The 18,833-nt window shown below is 37.7% G+C and overlaps 1 protein-coding gene across 16 annotated transcripts in view; it reads left to right on the forward strand.

Moving 5' to 3' along the window:
* The window catches only part of CEP170 (centrosomal protein 170), a 131,440-nt gene that overhangs the window by 29,896 nt on the left and 82,711 nt on the right, over positions 1-18,833 (forward strand). For all 16 annotated transcript variants that reach the window (XM_077901422.1, XM_077901428.1, XM_077901424.1 and 13 more), the window contains one exon: positions 1,807-1,952. In XM_077901422.1, coding sequence (XP_077757548.1) covers positions 1,848-1,952 — 105 coding nt within the window. In that variant the 5' untranslated portion in view covers positions 1,807-1,847. The remainder of the gene's footprint in view (positions 1-1,806; positions 1,953-18,833) is intronic.

Below are 18,833 nucleotides of genomic sequence, written 5' to 3' on the forward strand. Positions count from 1 at the left end.
CCTCTGGGAGTTCTGAAACCATTTCAAAGGTTCAAGAGGTTAAAACTATTTTCATAATAACATCAAAACATTATTTACCTTTTTTGAACTTCTAGTATAAAAAGAAAGGTAGGTAAAGCTGCTCGTTGCTTGGCATAGATCTAGGCTGAACTATACTAATAGTAATTGTATCCTTCACTGCCATGTACCTGCAGTTAAAAAAAAAAAATCCAGTTTCACTTAAGAATGTCTCTGATAAAGTGGTAAAAATGAGTCACATCTTTTTAATATTCTGTACAAGTAATTGGAAGGACCTATAAAGCACTTATGTTGTATACCAAAGTACCTGGTTGTCCCAATGGGAAGCATCTGTATCATTGAGTTGTGAACTGCACTACCCACTTGTTTCATGGAGCACCTTGTTACTTGAAACAATGATGAACAAATTTACGGTTTTGTAGACTTGAGTATTTTGCAAACAAAGCCTGTCATCTCAAAAAAAAAAAGAACTGGTAGTATTTTGTTGTCAAAATTTGAGCTTTCAAGAGAAAACTAGGATTTTAGAAAACTTGATTCTGCCACCATGATCCTCACAGCTGCCTAGCACTTAAAGGCTTTTTTGAGGAGATGAGTGGTGAAATTAATGAATGGGATGTTTTTAAATAATAAAATGAATGTGTCATCATTTGGAAGATCTGTGTAACTCAGGGAACCAATATTTTCCAAATGATGAATTTATAATACAAGATTCCTTCAAAGTTGAAGATGAATTTTCATGTAGCATACTATAAAAAGTTTCAGATATCTTATTATAAGTAAACTTCAAGAAACTTTCAAAGTTTTGATGTAGTATCAAAGAAAAAACTACAGTTCTTTGAGAAAACTATTAAAATAAATTTCTCTTTTCTAATTATCTGAATGAAGACAGGCCTTCTGTTTTAAATGAATAAATCTTCGTTTCTCAGTTTTCATTTCTTTTTATGGTAAATGACATATGTAACCCATATAAACAAAATGCTCTTTGGGGTTCTTTTTTTAAAAAATAGTGAAATGAGGGCTGTCTGGTTGACTCAATTAAGCATCTGCCTTCAGGTCATGGTCCTGGGGTCCTGGGATCCAGCCCTGCATGGGCTCCCTGCTCACTGGGGAGTCTGCTTCTCCCTTTCTCTGCCTTTCCCCCATTCATGCTCTCTCTCGCTCTTGCTCTCTGTCTCTCAAATAAATTTTTAAAAAAATAAAAGAGTGTAATGGGTTCCAAGAACAAAAAACAAAAAAAAATTGCTACTCTAGAAAAATGTCCTAAGAAAGTGAAGTACATGTGAGGACAGAGAAATTGCAATTGCATATTTTTAAAAGTTCTTTCAGTGGTCTATGCTTCGTTGACAATTTCTTTGGTTTTTATTTACAGTTCTTAATCAGATATCAAATATATACATTTGAAATTAGTCTTTCTCAAATTATCTATAAATCAGACATTTATTTGTATAATGTTGGTTTTTACTCAGGTTAACATAATATCATGATCATTTACTTGAGAATTGTAGACCTTTATAAGCTGTGCTCAAAGCCTTTCAGAAGTGTGATAAGTGTGAATTGGTTGACTAATTTAATATCTTCCTTTTTAATTGAACTCTTAATATTGAGTCTTTGGACTTAATACACTCCTGAGAATTTGGTAAATCCATTATGTTGTAGGACCTCTGGACTGTTTACTTAGCTAGGAGTAGATGATGCAGTTCTATTCTTAAGCCTGCTTTAAAAGGTTTGATGAATAGATACTAAAGCTAAAAATATCTGAATGTATGTTTTTCTTCAATATCTCTGCAGGATGACGTAGTTTTGCCAGAGACTTAGAAGCTAAGCAGAAAATGAGCTTAACATCCTGGTTTTTGGTGAGCAGTGGAGGCACTCGCCACAGGCTGCCACGAGAAATGATTTTTGTTGGAAGAGATGACTGTGAGCTCATGTTGCAGGTAATTGCATTAGACTTCTAGACGTGTCTACTCAAAACCTGGAACTGGTATAAAATATTCTTCTGTTCCTTTGGAGAATAACACTACATAGATATGAACTTTCTGGCTCTCCTTCTTTTAACTCTAGCTACCAGTTTAATTAATTTTCTCCCTCTTGAATCGCCTAAAAATAAGCTTTAAGTCTTGGGGAATATATTTTGAAAAATGAGATCTCAGAGTAGAGAAGTTTATTTTCAAGTAAGAAGTTTCACATTATGTACTTTAAGACTTGTAAATAATTCATAAAATTAGCATAGCATGAAGTAAAACTGAATTTTAATCACGAATGCTTCAGTGATAGGGAAATTAGTTTCTCTGCTTCTTTTCAAGATGTTCATTATGATACCTTTCAGTAGATTGAGCATAATTAAAGATTGATGGTATTTACTGCATTATATATAAAGAAGTTACTTTTAAAACATATTTACAATGTATTTGAGTAAGGTAATTAGCAGAAAAATGGATCTCCAGATTTTTGAGAATTAGTTATTTTAACAGGTTCCTGTCAGTTTGGAATTAAGTCTTATCCCCTTACTCTTCCTCCTTTTTCTGTTGTTAAAAACTGTAAACAAATACTTAAGGTTAGAAATGTTCTTTCTGTTAGCCTAGTAGTTCTCAGCTGGGGTGATCTTGCCACCCCCTGCTCAAAGGACATTTGGCAATATCAGATTGTTAAATGTGGTGGGAGGTTGGATGTGGTCACAGCTAACATTTAGTAGGTAGAGGCCAAGAGGCCACGTGTGCTTTTAAGCATCCTATAGTGTACAGCATACTTCTCTCCCCACCCTAAACACACACAACAAGGAGGGATCTGTATCTATAGTGCTGAGATTGAGAAACCCTGAGTTATCCCTAGAAAAATCAAATTTACATATGTTAGTTATACACGTTTACTTTAAAATTAGGGAACTTATTTTACAGTTCTGGGGCAATAAAACTGAAGCCACTATATAGCTATGTGAGTATAGTATATGAATGTACTAAGTGTAGTTTATGAGTAAGTTGCATACAATGACACCTTAATTAAACAACATAAGTGCTAGGAATAGAGTAGTACAGATATTTTTTTGTGTTTCTCAGTGAGATAAGGTGTTGAGAGTGCCAACTGACAAAAAGGCAGTACTGATTCTTTTTGGATAAAGGCCTCATAGAATTGGACCCTATCTTAGGCACAAATAGGGGGAGCTCATTTACCAGAGAGTGAAGAGGTGCTTTCTATGTGGCATTTGTATCAACCAGCCAAGAAATGTGAGAATGATTGTTAAGGAGCTTGCAGGATAAGTCTCGTCTTAGATGGAAATAAGAATATTAAGAGACATGACTGTTATGGTGTCTATTCCTGGACTACGTATAACAAATGGAAGTTGTCTGACAATTTCTGAGGAGGAGGGAGGAAACTGTGAGTCTAAGGAGAACAAGGTAGTTCCAGTTCACAGGACATCAGAGAGGAAAGAGGTACACAGAAAAAGAACTTGGCAGGGGTAATCCTTCAGTATTCTGTAGAGTTTGTCTAGCACAGATATGTGAAGAAAATAACCCAGAGAGGGGGAAAAAAGCAAAGAAAAGGATAGAGTTGATAGTGCGGGGCAGTAGCATGGTCAGGAATGGTGCCTGTCCTAACAGCAAGACTGCAAAACCTCGTAATTCATGAGGCATTGATCTCTACCCCCTCAGTAGTAGCGAGTAATTTACCATAGACTGAGTTCTGCCTTCAGCTAAATCTGAAAAGCAGTACCCAAGGGTCACACTCTTTTCAAGTAACTTAACTATGTCCCATAACAAAGTTCAAGAATATTTATAGGAATACAGAAATATCCAACATTCCCGAAAGGCAAAATTTACAGTGTCTGGTATATAATAAAAACTCAGTCTTGTAAAGAAGCAGAAAAATGTGACCCATAATAAAGACTGATAATAAAAGATGTTTTGTTTCTGAAGAGTTTGGCTAAGTTTGGCAAAGTAAAAACTTGTCAAAGTCTGGCAAAATTAAAAAAAAAAAGGGTAAAACAATCCTGAAAAAGATTTCAAAACACTACAAAGCTGGTGATACTGACTTGTATAAAGGGCAGACTCTATATAGACAAGTGGAATAGAATAGAGAGTGTAGAAATAAACCTCTGTATATATCTGTGGCTGTATCTGGTTTGAATTGTGTCCCCCTAAAAAAACGTATTGAAGCATTAATCTTCCATACCTGCAAATGTGCCCTTATTTGGAAATGGTCAAGATAAAGTCATTAGGATGGACACTAATCTAATATGACTCGATGTCCTCATAAGGAAAGGAAAAGACAGACCCAGAGGAAAAACAGCTATGTAAAAACAGAAGTGGAGATGACAGGCTGCCAGAAACCAAAGAACACCTGAGTCCACCAGAAGCTGGAAGAGGCAAGGAAAGAAGAGATCCTCTCCACAAGTGTTAGAGGAAATAAGGCCCTATCTTATTTCCTTGATTTTGGATTTTTAGAGTCCAGACTGTGAGAGGATAAATTTGTGTTGTTTTAAGCCATCTTGTGATACTTTGTTAGGAAACTATTACAATGGACAACTTATTTTTTTGAGAGTGTTAAGTTCATTCAGTGTAGGAAAGAAAGACTCTTTCGCAGATGAGGCTTGGGATAACTGGATTTCCATATACAAAAGAATGAAGTTGGATCCCTGCCACACATCATATAAAAATTAACTTAAAATGGACCAATGACCTAAATTTAAGAGCTAAAGCCATAAAGCTCTTAGAAGAAAACATAGGGATAAGCCATCATAACCTTAGATTTGGCAGTGGATTCTTAGATATGACACCAATAGCACCAGCCCCAAAGGAAAAAGTAGGTAAATGAGACTTCATTAAAGTAAAAAACTTGGATATCTAAGGACATTACCCCTCAAATGAAAAGACAACACCTAGAGTGGGAGAAAATATTTGCAAAATTATATATATCTTATAAAGGTTTAAATCCAGAGTATATAAGATGGCGGAAAAGTAGGATCCCCAAGTCACCTATCTCCACCAACTTACCTAGATAACTTTCAAATCATCCTGAAAACCTACGAATTTGGCCTGAGATTTAAAGAGAGAACAGCTGGAATTCTATAGTGAGAAGAGTTTGCACTTCTATCAAGGTAGGAAGACGGAAAAAATAAATAAATAAAACAGCATCCAAGAGGGAGGCCCTCCACCCACCCCGCCCCGCGAGGAGCTGGGCTAAGGCCCGGTAGCGAGTGCCTCCAGGACAGGGAAGTCCAGTCCCGGAGAAACAGGAACTTTACCAATCTTCCCTGACGGAAAGGCGCTCACAGGGAACTCGGGCAGGATCCCAGGAAGGGCAGTGGAGCCCCCAGGTTCCTGGGGCTACTAACAGATGAAGTGTGGCCCAGGGGAGAGGGCGCCACACACCTCGGGCGGAGCTCTGAAAAGGGCTGGAGTGCGCCCGGCAGGGCCCCGGGAGCCGCTCAGGCGACAGCTCTGTGCAGAGGGGGCTGTGCAGCCCGGGAGCACGATTTCAGCGGCGCAGACCCTGGAGCCCAGGGCGCTGGGGGACATAGCCCAGGATCAGGTGCTCCCCTTGGGACAGGCGGGGGCTGGGAGGACACAGGACAATAAGGACGCTCCTGCCACCATCGACCCTGAGCTATGCAGATCAGCACCCCCTGCCCCCAGAGCATCCAGGCCCCTGTGGACTGGGAGACAGCAGTAGTTGCTGATAGAGCTGACTCCAGAGCTGGAGAGCTGGCCGCCGCCACTGTTGTTGTTCCTCCTGGTGTCGCCTTGTGCCTGGGACTGAGCAGGGCGCCAGGGAGCAGGGTCCTCACAGGATAAACAGCTCCCACAGAGCCCGGCACCCAGCAGGGGGTGGGGCAGCTCCCCCAGGTGCACACACCTGAGAATCAGCACAGCAGGCCCCTTCCCCAGAAGACCAGCTGGAAGGACAGGGGAAGAGCAAGTTCTTGACCAAGCAGCACTGGAAAGTTCCAGGGGAAGTCTAGGGACTTACAGTTTATAGAATCAGAGAATACCCCTCCTTGTCTTTTGTTTTTTGTTTGTTCCCTCCCCTTTTTTTTCTTTTTCCTTCCTTTTTCCAGTACGACTTGCTTTTAGCCACTCTGCACTGAGCAAAATGACTAGAAGGAAGAACTTACCACAAAAGAAACAGAAATAGTACTCTCTCCCACAGAGTTACAGAATTTGGATTACAATTCAATGTCAGAAAGCCAATTCAGAAGAACAATTATAGAGCTAGTGGTGGCTCTGGAAAAAAGCATAAAGGAATCAAGAGACTTCATGACTGCAGAATTTAGATCTAATCAGGCCAAAATTAAAAATCAGTTAAATGAGTTGCAATCCAAACTGGAGGTCCTAACAACGAGGGTTAATGAGGTAGAAGAAAGAGTGAGTGACATAGAAGACAAGTTGATGTCAAGGAACGAGGCTGAGGAAAAAAAGAGGAAAACAATTAAAAGATCATGAGGAAAGGTTAAGGGAAAGAAATGACAGCCTCAGAAGGAAAAATCTACGTTTAATTGGGGTTCTAGACGGCACTGAAAGGGACAGAGGATCAGAAAGTATATTTGAACAAATCATAGCTGAGAACTTCCCTAACTTGGGGAGGGAAACAGGCATTCAGATCCAGGAGATAGAGAGATCCCCCACTTAAAATCAATAAAAACCGTTTAACATCCTGACATTTAATAGTGAAACTTGCAGATTCCAAAGATACAGACAAGATCCTTAAAGCATCAAGGGACAAGAAATCCCTAAACTTTATGGGGAGAAGTCTTAGGTTAACAGCAGACCTCTCCACAGAGACCTGGCAGGCCAGAAAGGGCTGGCAGGATATATTCAGGGTCCTAAATGAGAAGAACCTGCAACCAAGAATACTTTATCCAGCAAGGCTCTCATTCAGAATAGAAGGGAGAGATAAAGAGCTTCCAAGATAGGCAGAAACTGAAAGAATATGTGACCATCAAACCAGCTCTACAAGAAATATTAAGGGGGACTCTGTAAAAGAAAGAGGAAGTCCAAGGAAACAATCACAAAAACAGGGACTGAATAGGTATTATGATAACACTAAATTCCTGTCTTTCAATAGTAACTGAACGTGAATGGGCTAAATTATCCCATTAAAAGGCACAGGGTTTCAGACTGGATAAAAAAGGAAGACCCATCTATTTGCTGGCTACAGAGACTCATTTTAGACGTAAGGACACCTACAGCCTGAAAATAAAAGGTTGGAGAACCATTTACCATTCAAATGGTCCTCAAAAGAAAGCAGGGCTAGCCATCCTTATATCAGATAAACTAAAATTTACCCCGAAGACTGTAGTGAGAGATGAAGAGGGACACTATATCATACTTAAAGGATCTATCCAACAAGAAAACTTAACAATCCTCAATATATATGCCCCGAATGTGGGAGCTGCCAAATATATCAATCATTTAATAACCAAAGTTAAGACATACTTAGATAATAATACACTTATACTTGGTGACGTCAATCTAGCGCTTTCTACACTCGATAGGTCTTCTAAGCACAACATCTCCAAAGAAACGAGAGCTTTGAATGATATACTGGACCAGATGGATTTCACAGATATCTACAGAACTTTACATCCAAACTCAACTGAATACACATTCTTCTCAAGTGCACATGGAACTTTCTCCAGAATAGACCACATACTGGGTCACAAATCGGGTCTGAACCGATACCAAAAGATTGGGATCGTCCCCTGCATATTCTCAGACCATAATGCCTTGAAATTAGAACTAAATCACAACAAGAAGTTTGGAAGGACTTCAAACACGTGGAGGTTAAGGACCATCCTGCTAAAAGATGAAAGGGTCAACCAGGAAATTAAGGAAGAATTAAAAAGATTCATGGAAACTAATGAGAATGAAGATACAACCCTTCAAAATCTTTGGGATGCAGCAAAAGCAGTCCTGAGGGGGAGATACATCACAATACAAGCATCCATTCAAAAACTGGAAAGAACTCAAATGCAAAAGCTAACCTTACACATAAAAGAGCAAGAGAAAAAAACAGCAAATAGATCCTACACCCAGCAGAAGAAGAGAATTAATAAAGATTTGAGCAGAATGAAATCGAGACCAGAAGAACTGTGGAACAGATCAACAGAACCAGGAGTTTGGTTCTTTGAAAGAATTAATAAGATAGATAAACCATTAGCCAGCCTTATTAAAAAGAAGAGAGAGAAGATTCAAATTAATAAAATCATGAATGAGAAAGGAGAGATCACTACCAACACCAAGGAAATACAAACGATTTTAAAAACATATTATGAACAGCTATACGCCAATAAATTAGGCAATCTAGAAGAAATGGATGCATTTCTGGAAAGCCACAAACTTACCAAAACTGGAACAGGAAGAAATAGAAAACCTGAACAGGCCAATAACCAGGGAGGAAATTGAAGCAGTCATCAAAAACCTCCCAAGACACGAAAGTCCAGGGCCAGATGGCTTCCCAGGGGAATTCTATCAAATGTTTAAAGAAGAAACCATACCTATTCTACTAAAGCTGTTTGGAAAGATAGAAAGAGATGGAGTACTTCCAAATTCGTTCTATGAGGCCAGCATCACCTTAATTCCAAAACCAGACAAAGACCCCACCAAAAAGGAAAATTATAGACCCATATCCCTGATGAACACAGATGCAAAAATTCTCAACAAGATACTAGCCAGTAGGATCCAACAGTACATTAAGAATATTATTCACCATGACCAAGTGGGATTAATCCCTGGGATGCAAGGCTGGTTCAACACTCGTAAAGCAGTCAATGTGATAGATCATATCAACGAGAAAAAACAAGAACCATGTGATCCTCTCAATAGATGCAGAGAAAGCATTTGACAAAATACATCATCCATTCCTGATCAAAGCTCTCCAGAGTGTAGAGATAGAGGGACCATTCCTCAGCATCTCCAAAGCCATCTACAAAAATCCCACAGCAAATATCATTCTCAATGGGGAAACACTGGGACCCTTTCCCCTAAGATCAGGAACACAACAGGGATGTCCATTCTCACCACTGCTATTCAACATAGTACTACAAGTGTTCACCTCAGCAATCAGGCAGCAAAAAGAAAAGGCATGCAGATTGGCAAAGAAGAAGTCAAATTCTCCGTCTTTGCAGGTGACATGATACTGTACATAGAAAACCCAAAAGCCTTCACCCCAAGATTGCTAGAACTCATACAGCAATTTGGTAGCATGGCAGGATACAAAATCAATGCCCAGAAATCAGCGGCATTTCTATACACTAGCAATGAGACTGAAGAAAGAGAAATTAAGGAGTCAATCCCATTTACAATTGCACCGAGAAGCATAAGATACCTAGGAATAAACCTAACCAAAGAGGTAAAGGATCTATACCCTAAAAACTATAGAACACTTCTGAAAGAAATTGAGGAAGACACAAAGAGATGGAAAAATATTCCATGCTCATGGATTGTAAGAATTAATATAGTGAAAATGTCAATGCTACCCAGGGCAATTTACACATTTAATGCAATCCCTATCAAAATACCATGGACTTTCTTCAGAGAGTTGGAACAAATCATCTTAAGATTTGTGTGGAATCAGAAAAGACCCCGAATAGCCAGGGGAATATTAAAAAAGAAAACCAGAGCTGGAGGCATCACAATGCCAGCTTTCAGGTTGTACTACAAAGCTGTGGTCATCAAGACAGTGTGGTACTGGCACAAAAACAGACACATAGATCAATGGAACAGAATAGAGAACTCAGAAGTGGACCCTCAACTTTATGGTCAACTAATATTCGACAAAGCAGGAAAGAATATCCACTGGAAAAAAGACAGTCTCTTCAATAAATGGTGCTGGGAAAATTGGAAAGCCACATGCAAAAGAATGAAACTAGACCGTTGTCTTACACTATACACAAAGATAAACTCAATGAGATGAAATTAGAATGGATGAAAGTTCTAAATGTGAAACAAAAAAGAATGAAACTAGACCGTTGTCTTACAGTATACACAAAGATAAACTCAATGAGATGAAATTAGAATGGATGAAAGTTCTAAATGTGAAACAAGAATCCATCAAAATCCTAGAGGAGAACGCAGGCAACACCCTTTTTGAACTTGGCCACAGCCACTTCTTGCAAGATAACATCCATGAAGGCAAGTGACACAAAAGCAAAAATGAATTATTGGGAGTTCATCAAGATAAAAAGCTTCTGCACGGCAAAAGAAACAGTCAGCAGAACTAAAAGACAACCTACAGAATGGGAGAAGATATTTGCAAATGACCTATCAGATGAAGGGCTAGTATCCGAGATCTATAAAGAACTTATTAAATTTAACAGCAAAGAAACAAACAGTCCAATCATGCAATGTGCAAAAGACATGAACAGAAATTTCACAGAGGAACACATAGACATAGACATGGCCAACAAGCACATGAGAAAATCCTCTGCATCACTTGCCATCAGGGAAATAGAAATCAAAACCACAATGAGATACCACCTCACACCAGTGAGAATAGGGAAAATTAACAAGACAGGAAACAGCAAATGTTGGAGAGGATGTGGAGAAAGGGAAACCCTCTTGCACTATTGGTGGGAATGTGAGCTGGTGCAGCCACTCTAGAAAACACTGTGGAGGTTCCTCAAAGAGTTAAAAATAGATCTGCCCTACAACCAGCAATTGCACTGCTGGGGATTTACCCCAAAGATACAGATGCAGTGAAACGGCAGGACACCTGCACCCCGATGTTTATAGCAGCAATGTCCACAATAGCCAAAGTGTGGAAGGAGCCTCGGTGTCCATCGAAAGATGAATAGATAAAGAAGATGTGGTTTATGTATACAATGGAAAATTACTCATCCATTAGAAATGACAAATACCCACCATTTGCTTCGATGTGGATGGAACTGGAGGGTATTATGCTGAGTGAAGTAAGTCGATTGGAGAAGGACAAATATCATATGGTCTCATTCATTTGGGGAATATAAAAATTAGTGAAAGGCAATAAAGGGGAAAGGAGAGAAAATGAATGAATATATCAGTGAGGGTGTCAAAACATGAGAGACACCTAACTCTGGGAAACAAGCAAGGGGTAGTGGAAAGGGAGGTGGGCAGGGGGTTGAGGTGACTGGGTGACGGGCACTGAGGGGGGACACTTGACGGGATGAGCACTGGGTGTTAATGCTATATGTTGGCAAATTGAACTCCAAGTAAAATTTTTTTTAAAAAATCCAGATTATATGAAGAATTCCTACAACTCAACAACAAAAAGACAAGCAGCTGAATTAAAAAATGGACAAGAGACTTGACTAGACATTTCTCCAAAGAAGATCTAAAAATGCTCAGTAAACACATGAAAAAGATCATGAACAACATCATTCATCATTAAGAAATGCTAGTCAAAACCATAGTGAGACAGCACTTCACATCTACTATAATGGCTATTATTTTTTTAAAACAGGAAAATAAATGTCAGTGAAGATGTGGAGAAATTGAAATTCTTGTATGTTGCTGGTGGGATTATAAAATGGTGTCACTGCAGTAGAAAATAGTTTTTAGTGGTTCCTCAAAATGGACATAGACCAGCAATTCCACTTTTAGGTATATATCCAGCAATTGTGTGCAAGGTCTGGAACACATGCTTGTGTGTCATTGTTCATTACAGCATTCGTTATTCACATAACCAAAAGGTGGAAATAGCCCCAGTGTTTAGCCACAAATGAATTGTATAAACAAAATGCAAAAAAAAAAAAAAAATGCAATGTATATACCTATAATGGATTATTACTCACTTGTAAAAAGGAATGAAGTTCTCATACATGCTGCAACATAAATGAACTTTGAAAACATTCTGCTAAGTGAAATAAACCAGACACAAAGGACAAATGCTACATAATTTCATTTCTTTGGAAATAGCTAGAATTGGCAAATTCATAGACATAAAGAGGGTTAGCAGCTACCAGTGGCTGGGAGAAAGAGGTTTGGGGAGTTATTGGTTAAGAGTTCTAGAGTTTCTGTTTGGAGTGATTAAAAAAATTTTTGGAAATAGTGTTAGTGTACGACATTGTGGTAGTGCACGTTGTGTTAGTGCACAACATTGTGAATTTAATTAATGCCATAGAACTGTATACTTACAAATGCTTACAATGGCAGGCATTATGCTATAAATATATATATCACCACAGTGTAAAAAAAGGAAATAAATGGCTATAGAATTTTAAAGTATCTTTGAATTGAGTCAGGTGATTCATAGCGCCTTTATGAAACTTAGAGGAAAAATTATTATTTTAATGAGCAGGAACCAATATTACAGTGCTGTAAAAAGTCAAAACTTAAAATAAGATTTTAATTTAAATTTCATTAATGTTTGTGGTATGAATATCCACCCTATCTATGACTGTTTTTATTTATGCTTTGTTTTTTAAATAGAATGTAAAGGAGATAATGGAACTCCATGAACAGGCAAGAAAAAGAACAATTTTGATCTGTTCCTCAATCTCCACCCTTAAAGATACTTCTGCCCTTTATCTGATGATAGCACACTTTATAGCCCTCCTCTAGACACAGTAGATTTCTCTGAAAGAGATCTGTGAGTAGATTGGCATACTGGTAATCTGGTAGTTTGAATTAGTGCTACAAATTGATAGCACTCTTCGTAGCACTAAAGGACATCTTATCTACGGAAGTAAGAACAAATATTTGCAAATTTTATTTAGTTTTTAAGTGGTTTAATGTTAATCTTTTCTATAGTAGTAAAATAAATGGATAATTAAAACTTACTCCTTTTATATCATTTTAAAAATGAACTAAGCTTATGTACAAATTACAGTGTTAGAAAAGTGAAGAATTTTGTGTTTATAAATGCAAAAGGTATTTGTTTTGAAAGATTAGTGCTCTAGAGCTATTGCAATTGTGTTTTCCTTTTAAAGCCTTTACATAGCTTCAGTGGTTCTGCATTGGCTAGGTTAGTCAGTGTGACAATTAAAATTGTTAGAAGTGCAAATAGCTATTATTTGATTGCTTTTAAATGAGTAAATAGAAGATCTTTAAAATTTTGGTTGATCTAAATCTGCATTTATGGCTTAAAATCTTCAATTTATAAGGTACAGGAAATCACTTGTTAGGTCTTAGAATCTCTGCCTCTGAATAATTTTAAGTAGTTTCTTACCTGTAAAGATTTCAACTACAAATAGATTAACTGGTCTTTGGTGATAATATGGCTTAAACCCAAAGCCGAAGGGAAATAAATGATCCATAAGGTTATATGACCTGCTTGATTACAATTAAAAATTTTTGTTGTTTTGTGACAAAAAATAAATTTTTTGAGTTTTATGTTTTTTTAATTTCATCTCATTCCAAAAAGGTAGTCTAAAGAATGTGACGATTAGGAAGAAAATGTACCTGGATATTAGAGTAGATGGTTAAACAAAGGGTTCTGGAATTAGTTCTCCCACTTACCCTGGAAGCCTCCAGCAAATTATTTAGACTTGCTATGCCTGTTTGTCTTGCTGTAGAAAGATGACTGTGCTATGTTCCATAAGACATATTATGCAAAATAAATCTTAGCCAAAGATGAAAGCTATAAAGTATAATTATTAGATGGAAATTACACTTTTGTCTGGAGTAACACACGTTAATACAACTATTAAAAGTACCTTGATAGTACTTTTTATTTCTCCTTGTTCATTTATGTTATTTTGGTTGTTCCTCTCACCATTTTCCTTAAAGATAGAATCATCCCCATTTTACAGATGGTAAAATTAAGATTAGAAAGACTTAGAGGGCCAGCATCACATAAGCATTAAGTCATGAAAGCTAGTATTAGAGTCTTGGTCATACTGGCTCAAAATCAAATGACCTTTCTCTTCTACCACTAAGCTGCTACTGCATGTATATAATCTTAAACTGGTTTGATAACTTACTTCTGCTAGTAAATATATTCAAACTTTTATTGCAATATATGGGATACTTCTAAGTACAAATAGAATTGCACTTTGAAAGGTTCATTATCTAAATCTAATTTTATCTTCATAAAATTTTTTATTGCACCAAATAGTTGAATTTTGCTCTGTTTTGAGAAATGTCATTGTACTGACACATGGTTTTTTTCCCCCTAATGCATAATAAAGACTGTAACGAAGTTATATTTGACTTACTATTTTAATATTAACTTTCAAAAAAATATTTTAACTTTCACACTAGTAAAAGAACAGTCCCCAGGAGGATAATGGAATATGTTTTGAAGATCATAGGTAACTTATTTTCTTCTGTCCTTGGGGGGCATATAGCAAAGAATAAGTCTCTGTGTATATTCTGTAAAAATGCAGTTGAGCTTTAAAGAGTCAGCCACAGGGTCTTTAAAAAAGATTTTAAAAGAGTGATGATGCACAATGTCAATCTTTCTTTTTCTCATTAGGTTTTTTTTTTTTAATCCTATGTTCCATGTATGTCTGTGTTTTAGTAGGAAAAAGAAGTAATAGGAGAAGAAATAATGTTAAGAAGTAGCCATTTCATACCAAAAGCACATATGACACATATAAGGTAGTCATTTGCACCATTTCATGTGTTAGCTTTTAGTTAAAATTAGCTTTTCATTGTGCCTGGCCTAGAATTTTTTTTTTTATTATGACTTATTTGATATCAGACTTTTTGTTGTTTCTTTGTTTTGTTTGTTTCAGAAAAGGAAGTATTTCTTAAATGTAGCAGTGTTGTTGCTTCATTTTAATACTCTTATTTTCCACAGTTTTCTGGTTATAATTATCTTGTCTGAGGTCCAAAATTTTTTTGTTTGGGTTTGATTCTGTTTTAAGCCATCCAGTTTGTAGGTTTCTTAAAATTTGGTCTGAACTTTGTAAGTTCAGTACTTTCAATATTTTATTCTCTTAAGAAAATTTTTCTATCTTCATTCTTCATGAAATGAGATTGGCTAAATAGCATCTGTTTTCTATCCAAAGAACCTTTGCTAAGCATCTACAAACAGGCCCCATGCTGGCCACTGAGGGATCAATGCATATACAGGTAAGGCCTCCCTGTCCTTGTCCACTAAACTAAAAGGAAGTGTCCACTAAAAGGAAGTGTGCATATAAAGAATAGACATTACAGCACAGAACAGTGATATGTTTGATGTGAGGTGCACAAAAGACAGATTGATCAGTCCTTCCAGCAAGGAAATGTGGAGATGAGAAGTCTGGAAAATTTTCACAGAGGAGATGGCTTCTGCTGAATAATCTTAAAAGATGAATAAATGGTTTCTGGAAGGTTTAGTGTGTGACTCAGTACATGGTATTAAAGAAAGCATTGGCCTTCCGTGTCTATTAGGCAATTTAAATAGTCCCTTGTGATTTATATGTAGGATGTGAAGGCAAACATTTTGAGAGATTAAGACTTGGAAGTTAGAAGAGATGAGATCTTGGAGGGCCTTGTGTGCTAGATTAAAGATTGTATTTTACCTTAGCCAGTAAGTATGCTGAGTTTTTACACAGGGCAATATTGCCTTTTTTAAATGCTTCCCATGCCTTATGTCATTTAATCCTCACAAACCAACCTCTGAGATAGGTCTTTTCTATAGATGATTAAGACAAAGATTAGTTATTTTACTAAGGCCGCACAGTTGTCAGATGTCTCGACCAGTTCTTTTGGACTCCAGCACTTGCACTTTAAACTGTTAATCTATATTGCTGCTCAGAAATTGGAGCACAGAATTGTATAAGCACTTAGGAGGTGAGGTGAGTTCTAAAATGAAGACAAAAGTATGAGAGGGATTGAAAAGTTAGGATGTACTTTCTAGTTAATGAGGGCCAGAGAGAAAAAGAGCCTCAGACCTAGCATCTTTGGCATAGAAATGAATGAAATAACGTTTCAGGAGGTGTACTTTTGAGGAACCAGGTAGTGAGTTTGAGGTTTTGAAGGGACATCCAGATTGAGATAATCAGTAGAAAATAGGAAATAAATATGTGAAGCTGAGCAGAGTAGTCTGAGCAGAAGGTAGACGTTTGGGAGTTGGGAGCATGAAGGGATAGAGAGAGCCAGAGGGAGCTGGATTACGGGGAAGAAAGTAAAGGAGTGATAGAGTATGGTTGCTGGAGAACAGGAAGGGGTCAGAGTATGAGATGACCTACTACAGTCAGAGCACTGAGGTTGCATAATAGTAAGTAATTGTAAATAAGTGAGAGAACTGGAAGAAAGGAGAAAAGTAGTCATAGAGAAAATACTATTTTAGATTCCAGGTGTAGAATCTGTTTCACATAAGATCTAGCAATGGGAGTGGTATGCCAAGATAGGGTATGGAGTTTGGTTGTGGAGGTCAGGAAGGCTAGACATGGTTGTCTACATAGATTTTTTTTTTTAAGATTTTATTTATTTGAGAGAGAGCACATGAATGGAGGGGAGGGGCAGAGGAAGAGAATCTTCAAGTAGATTCCCTGCTGAGCATAGAGCCTGACATAGGGCTTGATCTCAGGGCCCCGTGTTCATGACCTGAGCTGAAACCAAGAGTCAGACACTCGACCATCTGAGCCACACAGGTGCTCCCTATATAGATGTTCAAAATCGGTCATGATGAAGTAGGAATTTGAATGAAAATGAAGACTATGAACCATAACTCCAAACTTTAGTCAAAAAGTTAAAATGAAGGCTGCTGGGTGGTTTAATCAGTTAGAGCCTGTGACGTAGATCTTGGGGCATGAGTTCAAGCCCCAGACTGGGGGGTAGAGTTTACTCAGGGAAAAAAAAAAAAGTTAAAATAACCACAGACGATTGCAGCAATCTTAGAGGGGTGTGTATGTGTGTGGAAGTATATAGTGTGTATATATATTTGTTTATACTTGTATTTATATTTATGTATAGGTGGATAACAAGAACTTGAAAAAAAAGTAAAAGGCTTTTCCTTGAAGGGGGAAAGTAATGATCCAAAAGTCACAATAGTACACTGTGGATTTATTCTGTTTCTGAACTCAGCAGAATGTTGGATTTAGGAGATGGGCATCCACTTTAAAGGAACGCAGCAGAAATAGTGTTCTCTGGGGGAAAGACAGATTTCAGTTGAAGGAAGTAAGAGGTAGCCATCTGTGAGAGCTTGAGAATGAAGAGGAGTTTCGGGTAAGGTGGATTCTTGAGAGTGCAATGCAAAGCCATGGGAAGAGAATCTTTCTAGAAAGTAAAAAATCACAAAGAAGGAGGTACATTCTTCTGGGTATTTTCTATAAGGAGGCAGTAACTAGAGAGTCTGGCATTTTTTTAAGTTGAGATAGAATTAACTTATAATATTTATTAGTTTCTAGTGGGCAATGATTGACTGTATATGTTGAGAAGTGATCACCCTAGTAAGTATAGTTAATGTCTGTCCCCGTACAAAGCTACAGAAAAAAATGGCTTTTCTTATGATGACTTTAGGAGTCTTGCATTCTTACTGGAGTCTTAAAGTGACAAGAATAAGAGAACTACTAATATTGACAATCTTTATAGTTTACACCCAATCAGCTAAGGTTTTCCCATTAGGACCACAAACTTGATGAAGTTACCAGCCTTTGTCAGGATTTAAATTAGATGTTTGAGAAATTATTAGATTTGCATTGAAATGTCCAAATGGGTTGTGAAAATTAAGGTGTAGTACACCTTCTCCTGGCTTGTGTAATCTAGAGAAAATGTGGATTTGATTATCTGGAAATGAAAATGCATTAATTAATGCTTATATGGTTAGATGTAAGTAGGGAACTTTCCTTATTCATAACTTCATTTTTTCTTGAGCACTCACTAGATATATTATGCTCTATAATTTTGGTTTTCTGCTAAATTTCTTTGATGGATGCTTAAACAATGCCTGCCACCTTGAAAATAGTAGATTGTGAGCAGTCCCAGTGGCCCAGCAGTTTAGTACCGCCTTCGACCCGAGGTGTGGTCCTGGAGACCCGGGATCGCGTCCCACATTGGGCTCCCTTCATGGAGCCTGTTTGTGCCTCTGCCTGTGTCTCTGCCTCTCTCTCTCTCTCTCTGTGTCTCTCATGAATAAATAAATAAGGTTTATTTATTTAAAAAAAAAAAAAAAACATCAGGGGCTCCTGGGTGGCTCAGTTGGTTAACCCTGAGATCAAGCCCCATATCAGGTTCTATGCTCAGCACGAAGTCTACTTGAAGATTCTCTCTGCTGCTTGCCCACCCACACATGATATGTGCTCTCTCTCAAATAAATAAATCTTAAACAAGATGCTTTTTCTGACCCCACATAACATACTCAGTTCATTCCCCAGTCCCTAGAGTTGGAAAGGCATCTCCACTCAGACTATATTGTCTTCTGGTGTCTTAATGTTTGCTCTACATTCCATGGGAGGCATTCTTGTACTTACCTATCCCCAAACAATTTGAGGGCAAAGTGTATATCAGTTCAGGATTTTCTGGTTTCTAGCAAGTTTAAGTGGCCTCTCCTAATTGTTTCCTCCTTAGACCATTTTTTTCCTTTTCTTTACTACCTTCTCTGGTGCATGTTGATCACTTCCCTCAAAAGCTCTGGTTCCCTGACTCCAGAAGGAGCCACTTGGCTTATTTTCCAAAGCTTACAGTAGCTCCCTTTTCTGTGTGATTTTTGTGTTCTCAGCTCTTAGATTTTCCCCTTGAATTTCAGTTTGCCATTCTAAGGACTTGAACTCTTTCTCTGTTTCCTTTGTCACAGAGAGATTATTTATGACCATTCATTCATGTTTATTAAGTGCCTACATATACCTGCAATTGCACGTGTCTTACAGCATGCAGAGATTTTTATTCCGCAGACTAATGCAACTTGATAAATCCACAATAAGGAGGAGTGATTTTCCTAAAAGTTGCTACATGTGCTTTTTGTCACCTGAATAA

This window comes from Canis aureus, chromosome 6, assembly GCF_053574225.1.
Source record: "Canis aureus isolate CA01 chromosome 6, VMU_Caureus_v.1.0, whole genome shotgun sequence".
Classification (NCBI taxonomy): domain Eukaryota; kingdom Metazoa; phylum Chordata; class Mammalia; order Carnivora; family Canidae; genus Canis; species Canis aureus.